General features: G+C 40.3%; 1 protein-coding gene across 1 annotated transcript in view; it reads left to right on the top strand.

Annotated features, from left to right (window-relative positions):
• tex9 (testis expressed 9) overlaps positions 1-14290 on the top strand; it is a 71074-nt gene that overhangs the window by 21132 nt on the left and 35652 nt on the right. Inside the window, exon 7 of the mRNA XM_043677479.2 lies at positions 5210-5385. Within this exon, the coding sequence (XP_043533414.2) occupies positions 5210-5385 (176 nt within the window). The remainder of the gene's footprint in view (positions 1-5209; positions 5386-14290) is intronic.

Raw genomic sequence — 14290 nt, 5'->3', positions numbered from 1 at the left:
CACACACTCTCTTGCAGACACACACACACTCTCTTGCAGACACACACACTCTTGCAGATCAATACACTGAATGCAGACCCTCTCTCATATATGAACTCTTTCTCATACACTCTCACATGCAGTCTCTCACAGACCTATACTCGTTTACACTCTTACTCATACACACACACTCTCTCACAGACACTGCCCCCACCACCCCCTCACCCCTGCCCCGCCATGCACACACACACAAGTTTGTGGTGAATTTGTACTTGCAGAATTGCATTTTATTTTGCTCAAAGGCCGCAGATTTTGTAAGATTCTGTAAATCTCTTTTTTAGATTAGAATCAGACTGACTATTGTGGCACAGACAGTCTCACACAGGGCACCTCACACCTTCAATGCATTATCTGGGCCGACATGGCACCTTTTCTTATAGTTCACTTGAGAATGTAACTTTTAAGAAAGTTCTGGAATTTATGTACAAAAGAACTGAAACTAACATGCCCATTCTAAAAGATGAGAGACTTAACAAACAATCCAGGTCTTTTTCAATATATAATTTCAGTTGCATCTCACTGTAAACTTCTGCTATAAATTCTGTGTCCTACGATCTCCACAACCACCTGATGAAGGAGCAGTGCTCCAAAAGCTATTGCTTCCAAATAAACCTATAACCTGGTGTTGTGTGATTTTTAACTTCATCCTTCTACACACTCATCCAAGTCATTTATAAAAATGACAAACAGGAGTGGCCCCAAAACAGAGCCTTGCGGTACACCACTAGTAACTGAACTCCAGGATGAACATTTCCCATTAACCACCACCCTCTGTCTTCTTTCAGCTAGACAATTTCTGATCCAAAACGCTAAATCACCCTCAATCCCAAGCCTCTATATTTTCTGCAACAGCCTTATGTGGAGAACCTTATCATTATAAATTTATGAGTTAATAATTTCTAATATTTCTCGACTGTGCTCTTGTTCAAACTTACTGCAGATTTCCTACCAGCCTATCAGTCACGCCTTCCCTGTGACATTACTCCAGTATTTTTTGCAGTGACAATGTACGACTAGGCTACACTCCCCGAGCTCAGTGAGCTTGAAACTCTCTCCATGCTGCTGCTGTTGCTCCACCTTCCCACCACTTCCCGCAGACTAGGCCTTATTTACTGGGGAAGATACGAAACAATGGCCATGCAGGGCTGCGAAAATTAAATATATGGCCTTCATTGCGACACTCTTGCAGTTCCAGTCAGGTGAAAGAGCATGGCCTGTGTGATCAGTATGGTAGTTTGAGAATTGTTGAGAATCAAAATTTTGCAGAAAAACAGGTAAAGATTAACTTAGGGCATCTTACCTTTAAATTAGTAATTTGGAAAGCCTTAAGGAATACTGTCAGTACAGAGTACTGTTTTTATCTGGCATTCCTTGTTTTGCTTCAGGGCAACTAGAGATTTGGAAAGCTCTGCTCCCACTGCTGCTCCTTTGTTGATGGATAATTTTAAATCCATCAATGGGAAAGCAGCAATAAGTGCCAGCTTGGTCCTGTGAAATTAATGCTAGTGGTGTGAAAATAATCCAATGCATATTTAACAGATTTTACCTTCTATTTACTTAATACCAATACAAATAATGTCTCCTGGCTATTGAGTATTTAATAGGAGGAAAACCTGCGATGAAGCAGGAAAAGCAATGGACAGGGAGGACTGGAAAAAAATGGGGTTATGAGTGAATGAAAATATTTAAGAACTACATATGATCCAGGGACCATAGTTTACAATGCCTGACCTATTCAAAGACAGGATTAATAGATTGATGTATATTGTAATAATACTCTTTCGACTGAATTCCAAATTGCTGCCTGCATCTCAAAAGATATTTTGTTGATCATTATCTCACTGCTGTTAACCAATATATGCACCTCTTGTAAAGTCAGTCTTTCATGGAAAAGAGTTTTGGAGACCTAAATGGAAATATCAAATGACATTTAGGTTAATTTGTCAAAAACACATCCACATGCTTGAGAACAAAGATGGTCAAGGAGAGTATCGAATTGAAACCTGTGGTATACAATGTGTTGAGAACTAGTGATAGGCAAGAGGATTGGGATTATTTTTAGGAACCAGGAGCATATAAAGAGAAAGAAAATTTAATATGAAAGTAAATCAGCAAAAACAAATACAAGTGTTTCTGAAGGTGTACGAAAAGAGATTAGGTACGGTAAAGTGGAACACTTGGAGGGTGAAACTCAGAAATTGATAATTGGGAACATGGAAATAGCAGATAATTTAAACTGATATTTTTCATTGGTCTTTGTGATGGAGGACACTAAACATCCCAAAGATATGAGATAAATAAGGTGCAGTTGGGAGGAAAGATTTTGTAACGAGGGGTTAAGGCATTTGGCAAACTGATATGACTAAAGGCAGATAAACATCAAGGTCTGATCGCTTGAACCAATCTTCAATCCAGGGTAATGTATTAGCCTGGATTGAAGATTCTCTAACACACAGAAGACAAAGTTGGGATTAATGGCTTATTTTTTTAGTTTAGACACATATTTAGTGAAGTGTCATTTGCTATCTATATTAATGACTTGAGGGGGAGGCAGAGTGTCATCCATACAAATTTGCTGACTGTACAATAATAGACACGGAGGTTTTGATAAGGAAATAATGGGATATAGAAGGATTGAGTAAATGGGCGAAAACTTGGCAGATTGAGTTTGACGTAAGAAAGAGTGAGGTCATGCACTTTGGTAGAAAGAATCAAAAGGTAGATTGTTGTGAATATAGATAGTCTTCAAAAAAGTGTAGGACAAGGGATCTGGGTGTGCTTGTTCATAAAGCACACAAAGTTAGGCTGCAGGTCTAGCAAGTAATTAGGAAGGCAAGTGGAATTTTGGCTAAGAGATTGGAGTTTAAAATAGGGATGTCTTGTTACAACTGTACTGGGTTTTGATGAGGCTGTACCTGAACTAGTGTGTATAATTTTGGAACCTGTATTTAAGAAAGAGGGACTGGCATGACAGGGATTTCAAAAGTGATTCAGTAGGCTGATACTAAGAATAGCTAAATAGGTTTGGCCTTTATTCATTAGAATTTAGAAGAATGAATGGTGATCTGATTGAAGTATACAAGATTCTGAGGAAGTTTAACAGGGTAGATGTTGACAACATGTCTCTGCCAGTGGGGAAGTCTCAAACTAATGTTCATAGTTACAGAATAAATAGACACTTTAAAACAGAGATGCTAAGGCAACCTCTCTCTTAGAGGGTAATAAATTTCTGGAATTCTCTACCCTTGAGAGTTGTGGAGTCTAGATCACTAAGTATACAGAGAGGAAACATTGATTTTGAAATATTGGGGAGTTGAGGCCAGGATGAACTGGCATGACAGGGAAATTGAGGCTTAGGGCAGATCAGCCATAATCTTTTTGAATAACAGGGAAGGTTTGAGCTGAATGGCCTCCTCTATTCCAATGTTTTAAATTCTTATGAGAAGCTAAATGTTTTACTGAGATTATGACATTTTGAAATAAGTATAAATACTTCTGGTGTACATTTGTTTTCACTCCATAAATTTGAGCACAATATGTTACAATTTGATGCTGAGCACTATACATTCTGTTCTGTACAAGCTTATACTTATTTTAGTAATTAAGTCCAAATTCTGTGGTGCAGTATTTGCTAAACATGTAACATTATGTCAAGGTGAGCATTTCTTTTGGATTTGATTTTTCCTTAATCAGTTATATTCTGGAAAGTTCGAGACAAACTTTTAACATGGAAGGATGTGAAGGTTCAGGATAAATGGAAAAGAGTCACCCAGAAAGTGGTGCAACCGACTGATGTCTGTATTTTACTGAGAGAGGCATGGTGTGGGCAGCTAATCCATTTCCAGGATGCAGGTTGGCATTTTAAATATGCTAATGAGACTGATAACCTTGGAATTAATTTGCATTGCAATTTAACTGTGCGGTTGGCTGGATTTTGCAGCTGCAGTGAGGAGAGGACAGCTTTTGGATTGAAAGCAAGGATAGCGAAGAAGGCATTTTGCATGCTTGCCTTTATTGGTCAGTGCATTGAATATAGGAGTTGGGAGGTGATGTTGTGGCCGTACAGGACCTTGGGCCGCTTTTGGAATACTGAATGCAGTTCTGGTCTCCCTGCTATCGGAAGGATGTTGAGAAACTTGAAACGGTTCAGAAAAGATTTACAAGTATGTTGCCAGGTTTAAGCTATAGGGAGAGGCTGAATAGGCTGGAGCTATTTTCCCTGGAGCATCGGAATTTGAAGGGTGACCTTATTGTGCTTTATAAAATGGATAGGGGTATGGATAGGGTGAAAAGCCAAGGTCTTTTCTCCAGGGTGGGGGGGTCCAAAGCTAGAGGGCCTAAGTTTAGGGTGAGAGGGAAAGATTTAAAAGTGACCTAAGGGGTGACTTTTTCACGCAGAGAGTGGTGCATGTATGGAATAAGCTGCCAGAGGAAGTGGTGGAGGCTGGTGCAATTACAACATTTAAAAGGCACGTGGATGGGTATATGAAGAGGAAAGTTTTGGAGGGATATGGGCCAAATGCTAACAAATGGAACTAGATTAATTTCGGATATCTGGTTGGTATGGATGAGTCAGACCAGAGGGTCTGTTTCCATGCTGTACAGATCTATGACTGTATTCACGGCATTCTGTGTGGGGCCAGTGATCATTCTGCCTTGTACTGTTCTCCCACTTTCAAGTGATCCTCGCAGGATCAGGGATTTCTTGCATGATTGGGGATTAGATTTATTTGATTCAATGGCCCTCACTGGGGTATTCTCCACCAGACTGGAAGCCATGTTTATCCGGCTGAATTTCAGTAGGGCACCAGAAAAGATCTTCACACGCTGTGGAGAGTTTGAGAATTTCAGATTTCCCATTTTCTACCAGTTGATCCCTCAAGGCCAAGACTGATAGCTTTTTGATTTACAGGGAAGTTGAGTGTTACGAGAAAGAGACAGGAAAGTGAAAGGTGGAGCAGGTTTAAGGTGAAAACCATGGTCTTCTCCTGCACCAATTTCAAGAATTCTTATGTATCTCCCATCTTCACCACTCCTGGCATGTAAAATCTCCCCCATCCCCCCCACCCAGTTGCCATGTTTTAAATATATCAGTCCCAGAACAGCAACACTTATTGTGAGCTGGTGATTGGAAATTAACAGCTAAAACTTCTTTTTTTTTAAACTTTAGCTCTAAACACAAAACCATTGAATTACACGTTGCTGATGATGTTGCAGTTCCAGAGGATCTTTCCAGTTTCTCACTTGCAAAGACAGTTAGTAAAATTGAAAGGGAATTGGAGAATGGCTGTCCAGCTGGTGTGGATATTGAGGTCATGCCCACTATAGGCAATGAAATGGGCACAGGTGAGTCTGAATGCATTGCATTATTATTTCTCTACATTAAGCAAATCAATTGTTTAAAGCTGCGGTTTTCTTTCAAAAATAACTTACAGTAAAGGTATTAAAAACCATTTTAACTTGTTACTAAGACTGAGTGAAAGAATTTTAATGAAATTGCACCACAAGATTTGCATTCTAAATTTCAGGTTTCATAGAATGTTGTAAAAATTGGGTCAAATTTCAGATATTGAACAAACCACAGAAGGATTTTTTTTCTGCATTCACTTGAGTTCAGTTCAATGATTGATGACTTAGACCAATTCATTTTACAATTGGATATCACTGACATTTAATCTGAAGTGAGGGCAAACAAGAAACTGTTTGTGTTTTCCAGTTCCTCATTGGGCAGCATTGCAAACAAAAATGTCAGTGAAATAGTTCATGCAGAACCCTTCTAACCTAGGTTTAATGTGAATCTAATTGCAGCTATGTTATGGGGGGCAATAATGTAAATTCTGGAGCTTCATACTACAGGTCATTCTGCGAAAATAAGCGTTTTGTTAACAAGTATTTGCTCTAACCCGGTTGACAAATTGGGGTCGCTTTTTAAAGTGCAAACTTTAAAACTTGTTCCACATTGCAACACTTTAAATGCTGTTTCTAAAGCGCAATCTTTCTGTAACACAGGGTTGAACCAAGAATGCAACCATAACGTTATAGAAGAACTACCTGTACTCTAATTCTCATTTTATTACCTTTTCGTGAAAATGGGCAAAGCACCAAAATGGTTATTAAAAAGTTTCAAAATATGAGCCAGTGCAGAAATTTCGCTTGTGGAAGAAAACTCAAACCATCATTAATTTATTTTCTACTCTTTCATGGCATATGAGCAATGTGGGCCAAGCCAGAATTAATTGCACACTCCTAGCTACTCTAGGGGAAGTGCTGGTAAGGTGCTTTCTTAAACAGTTTGCAGTGCAAAGATTGAAAATCCATGATTTTGACCTAGTAACAGTGAAAAAATCTGCTGCCCTTGTCCTTCTAGGTCTATGGTCTCCAACAATCAACTGGTGGATTGTGGAGTCCCTGACATTCGATCTCACTACCTGCCCACATTTCCTTGCCATGCCCATCTCTGACAGTTGGTCTCACCATGTCCATGCATTCCTTCACCACGCGCATGTTTGTTCGCAATCTGCTGTAAGATGTCCACTTAGAAAAGCCATGTAACTAGAGAAAAGTGTATGCTCTTTACAGGCTTTGCCAGCTTGTTGTATTGTGTTTCAGTTTGGTTCAGATGGAATGTCATTACAGGGTAAAGTAAGTTGAAATGTCAAATTCAATGGAGCATGCATTTAAGGCGAGGAGGGGAATGTTCAAAGGAAATGTGAGGGGCAAGTCTTTTTTCACAGAGAGTGGTAGGAGTCTGGAACACATTGCCAGGGGTGGTGGTGGAAGCAGATATGATGGGGGGGGATTTAAGGGATCTTTTAGATAAACACATGAATATGCAAGGGATGGAGTGATGTGGACCAGGGGCAGACAGAAAGGATTAGTTTAATTTGGTGTAATGTTCAGCACAACATTGTTGGCTGAAGGGCCCATTTTTGTTCTGTACTGTTGTGTATTTTATGTTTTAATAGTGGAGCCTTCAAGCCACATTGAACTCCCCTACCCAGAATACATTTGTGCTTCATTTAACTAATGTTCAAAGTGGAGGAGTGAGCACTGATTCATCAGCTAGGAGGCATGGCAAGTCGTAATCATCAGGGGATATATTCTTGTTCACGTTTGACCTGATGCCATGAGATTTCGGTGTTGAGGACTTCAAGAGCAACTCCTGTCCAACTGTATGTCATTTAGAGGAGGCATAATGTCTCAGTGGTTAGCACAGTCAGGGAACCTGGTTCGATCCCAACCTTGAAAAGATGTCTGTGTGGAGTCTGCATATTGTCCCCATGTCTGTATTGGTTTCTGCCTGGTGCTCCAATTTCCCCCCAGAGTTAACAGATGTGGAGGTTAGGTGGATTAGCTATGGTAGATTGCCCTGTAGTGTCCAGGGATGTGCAGGCTAGGTGGATTGGCTATGCTAAATACAGAGTTACACGGATAGGGCAGATGCTCTTTAGTGGGTCTGATTGATGGGCCAAATGGTCTCTTTCTGCACTGTAGGGATTCTATAATTCAATGATTCTGGGAGGATTTGTTTTGTCTGGGACAGGACATACCAGGGATGTTATTGATGGTGACTGTCTGTCAGATATGATTCCATGGGTGTAAGTATTTCAGGCTGTTGCTTGCACAATCTTTGAGACAGCTCCTAGCTATGGTACCAACTTCTAGATGTTTGTAAGGAGGACTTTGCAGCATGCACAGGGCTGAGCTTATTTATGATGCCTAGGTTGAAGATATGCGATCGTCTGGTTTCATTCCTTTATTTAGCCTTTGTAGCAGGTTGACTGAATTGTGACAGTTTAGAGGGCATTTAGAGTCAACTACAGTGCTGTGGGTTTGGACTCACTGTATACTAGATCAAGTGTGGCATGGTGGCTGAGTGGTTAGCACTGCTGCATCACAGCGCCCAGGTTCGATTCCACCTTCGGGCAATTATGTGAAGTTTACATATTCTCCTCGTGTCTGCATGGGTTTCTTCCAGATGCTCCGGTTTCCTCCCACAATCCAAAGGTGTGCAGGTTAGGTGGACTGTTCATGCTAAATTGCCCATAGTGGTTAGGGATTTGCAGGCTAGATGGGTTAGCCATGGGAAATGCAGGGTTACAGGGATAGGGTAGTGTGATGGGTCTGGGTGGATGCTTTTCGGAGGGTCAGTGCAGACTTGATGGGCCAAACTGCCTGCCTCCCCACTGTAGGGCTTCTATGATTCTGCCCTATGAAGTAAGGATGGCAGAATTCCTTCCTTCCATCTGTTGAATTGTTTCAGAAAAGGATTCTAGGGCTCAGCAACCTTGGAGGTGTTCATGTATGTAACAAGATGAGGAACAAGAGCAACGACAGAAAGCATTCAAATTACCATGTTTTTAAAAGCTCCAGATCAGATAATAGGAATGAGGTCACTTACTTTCTGCAAATTCAGTGAAGAGTTTTCTTTGCTTCCTAAACCAAATACAAGTTAATAATTGGAATACCTAAAGAACCTAATGATAGATTAATTCAAGCTGCTTAACCAAACTGACCGATATTTAAAAAAATATTTTTCATACTCTTGTGAAAAAAAAATCACATTTTATGTGACTATTCAAATTGATTATTAAGGAATCTGTTTTGATAATGATTAAGGTTATAGCTGTCAACTGTGGAAAAAAAAAGACCAGAATAAATCAAAACACTTTGTTCTAGTGTGATGGAAAAAAGTAACCTAAAGTTACCAAAAATGCTGAGGCAAAAAGGTTTTGCATTCCACCACATGCTGTTTTGTTAATTTCCTTTTGATTTATGTGGGTGATAGCTAGTCCAAAATATGAGGAGATCAAAACCTTGGCTGTCTTGAGAGTGGTGCAATATGTGCAGTTGTGGAATCAAATAGCTTTGGTTAGGGCTGGTAGATTATTAGTGTCATTTTCTGCAACATCAGGCCTAGATTTATAGTTTTATGTTTGATGTACTACCAGATGGTATTTTCCTGCAGGCTGCACACAGTACTTGAACAAAAACTGCAATCTGTGCAAAATCTGAGCTTCATGTTACATCAAGACATATGTTTGTATGGAAAGATCAGTTCTGGTTCCAAATGTGGACAGGTGAAAACCAAACGTTTGCTACCACTCCAGACATTAGTTGGTGCCCTGAGGGTGGGAGGGATGCAGCTTTACCATCTGAGGGTGGCGAGACTGGCAGTAGCTTTACTGTTTCAGATTCAAAATTCTGATTACACAGTTCCAATGGGAATGATTCTGGTGTAGTCTCAATAAGTTATACAGAACTAATGTATTTGGACAACCGACTTGCATATGTGAATTGACTAAAATCTATTAACTCATAGAAGAGTCATTGAGTCATAGAACTGTACAGCATGGAAACAGACCCTTCAGTCCAACATGTCCATGTCGACCAGATATCCTAAATTAATTTAGTCCCATTTGCCAGCATTTGGCCCACATCCCTCTAAATCCTTCCTATTCATATACCTACCCAGGTGTCTTTTAATTGTTGTAATTGCACCAGCCTCCACCATTTGCTCGGCAGCTCATTCCATGCACGCATCACATTCTGCATGAAAATGTTGCCCCTTTTGTCCCTTTTAAGTCTTTTCCCCTCACCTTAAACTTATGCCCTCTCGTTTTGGACTCCATTAACTTGGGGGAAATACCTTGGTTATTCATCCTATCTATGTCCCTCATGATTTTATAAACTTCTATAAGGTCATCCCTCAGCCTCTGACACTCATGCGCAAATAGCTCTCGCCTATTCAGCCTGTCTCAAACATAGCTCAAACATTCCAACCCTGGCAACATGCTTGTAAATCTTTTCTAACCCTTTCAAGATTCACAGCATCTTTCCTCTAGCAGGAAGACCAGAATTGCATGCAGTATTTTAAAAATGGCCTAACTAATGTCCTGTGCAGCTGCAACATGATCTCCCAACTCCTATACTCAATGCATTGACCGATAAAGGCAAGCATACCAAATGCCGCCTTCACAATCCTATCGACCTGCGATTCCACCTCAAGGAGCTATGAACCTGCACTCCAAGACCCCTTGGTTCAGCAACACTCTCCAGTACCTTACCATTAAGTGCAGAAATCCTGCTCTGATTTGCCTTTCCAAAATTCAGCAGTTCTCATTTATCTAAATTAAAGTATATTTGCCACTCCACAACCCACCTGACAGCCTTTGAATCAAAATAATGGACAACAAATTTCTATAGTATTAATTTTCAAATATACAAGGCAAGGGAATACATATCTAACCTAAACATATTACAGTAGCTACAATACTTTGTACATTGAAGTGAGAACATTTTGAAATCCGAATGAAATGACAAAAAGTTTTTTTTTATAAAAAGGCAATTAATAAACTTTAGATGAGTAAAGAAAACATTTAAAAGTAGTAATTTAAAGTACAGAACTTGAGTATTGCTGAAAAAGATATGTTTTTGAGACGTTTCTTCTTGAACTCATATATACCTCATCACTCATTTGTATGATAGGCAGAGTGTCTTTTTGGCTTTATGGCAGTGTCTGTTAGTGGGAAAGCCACTTGTGTTGCTACTATATTGTAACAGTATGAACCAGCCAACTTCACCTTTTGCTCAAATGTTTGACGTGCCTTATCCTTCTAGAGTAATCTAGGGTACACTAGGTACTTTTCATGACCAAGGTTGATTGCTTTGGGGCATTCAGTGAGTTTGTGCGGTATACAGAGAGAAATTATTTGATATGGGTAGCTTTATCTGGCAGATCGCATGAAAAAATTAATAGACCGGGCCCTGCTCTTCACAAACGGACAGAACGTGAACACACACTGCCTATTTCAACTCAATAAAATAGGTTATAGCCAGTCACTTGTTCATTTCAGAGGGCCAAACTTTGCTAACTCCCTGGCCAATCAGAGTTAACTTACGTGGTTTAACCTTAAATAAAGCCTGGTTGTTAACTGTTAAACAACATGAATAGGTACATTCTCAATGGCAATACTCTACCAACTTGAGTCCACTTGCCAACTAATCATGTAATATAAATGTTGGTTTTCCCCTTCAATGAGTACTCTTGTGAAATATCCTGATGAGTAAAAACACTTTGTCAAAATCGTTCTTCTTTCAGCAAATAATAACATAACATTGGAGTGGGCAATAAACAAAGAAATAACTAATGCCTGTAAAAATGGTATGGCGATTATCATGGAGGATTTAAATCTACATGTTGATTGGTCAAATAAGCTTGGTCATGGTAGCCTTGAGGAGGAGTTCATTGCGTGTACCAATGACAATTTTCTTGAACAGTATGCAATGGAACCGACGAGAGAGCAAACTCTCCTAGATCTGGTCCTATGTAATGAGACAAGAATAGTTAATGACCTTATAGTTAGGGATCCTCTTGGAAGGAGCAACCACAGTATGGTTGAACTTAGAATACAGCTGGAGAGTGTGAAGATAAAATCCAATAACTGGATCCTGTGTTTAAACAAGGGAGTCTACAATAGAATGAGGGAGGACTTGGCTAAAGTCAACTGGAAACAGATTTTATGGTGAGACAGTTGAGCAGTGGAAGACTTTCAAAGCAATTTTTCAAAGTGCTCAGCAAAAGTATATTCCAGTAAAATGGAAGGACTGTAAGAAAATGGATAATCTGCCATGGCTGTCTAAGGAAATAAGGAAGCTATCAGATTGAAAGAGAAGGCATACAATGTGGCCAAGATCTGCAGGAAACTAGAAGAATGGGAAAACTTTAAATGTCAACAGAAAGCCACAAAAAGAGCTATAAAGAAAAGTAAGATAGAACATGAAAAAAACTATCTCAGAATATAAAGACAGACAGCAAAAGTTTCTATAAATATATAAAATGAAAAAGAGTGGCTAAAGTAAACATTGGTCCTTTAGAGGATGAGAAGGGGCATTTAGTTGTGGGATATGAAGATATGGCTGAGGCATTGTATAGGTATTTTGTGTCGGTCTTCACAGTGCAGGACACTAATAACATGCCAGTCATTGACAAAGAGATGAAGGTAGGTGAGGACCTGGAAACAATCTTTATTACGAAAGAGGTAGTGTTGGGCAAGCTAATGGAGCAAAGGATAGACAAGTCTCATCGCCCTGACAGAATGCATCCCAGGGTGCTAAAAGAGATGGTGGGAGAAATAGCAAGTGCTGGAATAGTTCCAGCAGATTGGAAAACAGCAAACGTGACGCCACTGGGGAATTATAGACCGGTTAGCTTAACCTCTGTTGTGGGAAGATACTTGAGTCTGTTATCAGGGAAGAAATAGCAAGGCATCCAGATAGAATTTGTCTCATTGGTTAGATGCAGCATGGTTTCATGAAAGGCAAATCATGCTTAACTAATCTTTTGGAATTCTATGAATGCATTACATGCAAGGTGGACAAAAGGGACCCAGTAGATGTGAGTCAAGATAGAGTCGTGCTGGAAAAGCACAGCAGGCCAGGTAGCATTGAGGAGCAGGAAAACCGATGTTTCGGGCCAAAGCACTTCATCAGACTGGGAGCCTCAGGGGCAGAGAGATAAATGGGAGGAGGTTTGGACTGGGGCGAAGGTAGCTGAGAGTGCAGTAAGTGGATGGAGGTGGGGGTAAAGGTGATAGTTTGGAGAGGAGGGTGGAGCAGATAGGTGGGAGGAAGATTGACAAGTGGGACAGGTCATGAGGATGGTGCTGAGCTGGAAGGTTGGAACTGGGGTAAGGTGGGGTGAGGGGAAATGAGGAAACTGGTGAAGTCCACACTGATGTCATGGGGTACCATCCCATAACCTATCCTACCTGTCAATCTTCCTTTCCACCTATCCACTCCACCCTCCTCTCCAATTTATCACCTTTACCCGCACCTCCATCTACCTATTGCACTCTCAGCTATCTTCTCCCCAGCTCCCCCCCCCCCCTCCCATTTGTCTCTCCACCCCTGAGGCTTCTAACCTCATTCCTGATGAAGGGCTTTGGCCCAAAACATCTATTTTCCTGCTCCTCAATACTGCCTGTCCTGTTGTGCTTTTCCTGCACTACTCTAATCTTGACTCTAATCTCCAGCATATGCAGTACCCACTTTCACCCAGTAGATGTGGTGTACTAAATTTCCCAAAAGGTCTTCGATAAGGTACCCCACATGAGGCTGCTGCATAAGATAAAAATGCATGGCGTTACAGATAAAGTATTAGAGTGGATAGAAGATTGTTTGACTAACAGGAAACAAAGAGGTAGGGATAAATGAATGCTATTCTGGTTGGCAATCAGTAACTAATTGTGTGCCTCAGGGATCAGTGTTGGGATTGCAATTATTCACAATTTATATATATATATGATTTGGAGTTGGTGACCACGTGTAGTGTGTCAAAGTTTGCAGATGACACTAAGATGATTGATAGCAGAGTGTGCAGAGGACTGTGAAACTTTGCAGAGGAACATAGATACTTTTAGTGAGTGGGCAAAGGTCTGGCAGATGGAATACAATAGTAATAAATGTGAAGTCATCCATTTTGATAGGAGTAATAATAAAAAGGATTATTACATAAATGATAAAGTTGCAGCATGCTGTTGTGCAGAGAGACCTGGGTGTCCTTATGCAAGAATTACAGCAAGTAATTAGGAAAGCAAATGAAATTTTGTTTTTCATTGCTAAAGGGATTGAGTTTAAAAGCAGGGAGGTTATGTTGCAGCTGCACAGGGTTCTCGTGAAACCACATTTGGAGTACTGCATGCAGTTTTGGTCTCTTTATTCGAGAAAGGATGTACTGGCACTAGGAAAGGGTGCCGAGGATGTTCACCAGGTTGATTCTGGAGTTGAGGAGGTTGGCTTATGAGGAGAGACTGAGTAGACTGGAAATATATTCATTGGAATTTAGAAGAATGAAGGGGGATCTTATAGAAACATATAAAATTATGAAGGGAATTGATAAGATAGACTTCGAAAGGATGTTTCCACTGGCAGATGGAACAAGGACAAGAGAGCATAGCCTCAGAAATAGGGAGAACAGATTTAGGACTGAATTGAGAAGGTACTTCTTCACCCAGAGAGTTGTAAATCTATGGAATTCCTTGCCCAGTGAAGTAGTTGATGCTACTTCAGTGAGCATTTTTAAAGCTAAGATAGTTTTTTTTAACAATAAAGGAATTAAGGGATATGGTGAGAGCGCGAGTATGTGGATCTGAGTCCACAAAAAGATCAGCCATGATCTTATTTAATGGCGGAGCAGGCTCGAAGGGCCAGATGGCCTCCTCCTACTTCTCGATCTTATGCTCTTATGTAA

Source organism: Chiloscyllium plagiosum, unplaced genomic scaffold (genome assembly GCF_037043375.1).
Source record: "Chiloscyllium plagiosum isolate Xiang-an unplaced genomic scaffold, Cpla_swu_hap1 HiC_scaffold_39, whole genome shotgun sequence".
Lineage (NCBI taxonomy): Eukaryota > Metazoa > Chordata > Chondrichthyes > Orectolobiformes > Hemiscylliidae > Chiloscyllium > Chiloscyllium plagiosum.
Note: the sequence above shows the minus strand (reverse complement) of the source record. Positions and strands in the feature narration are given on the sequence as shown.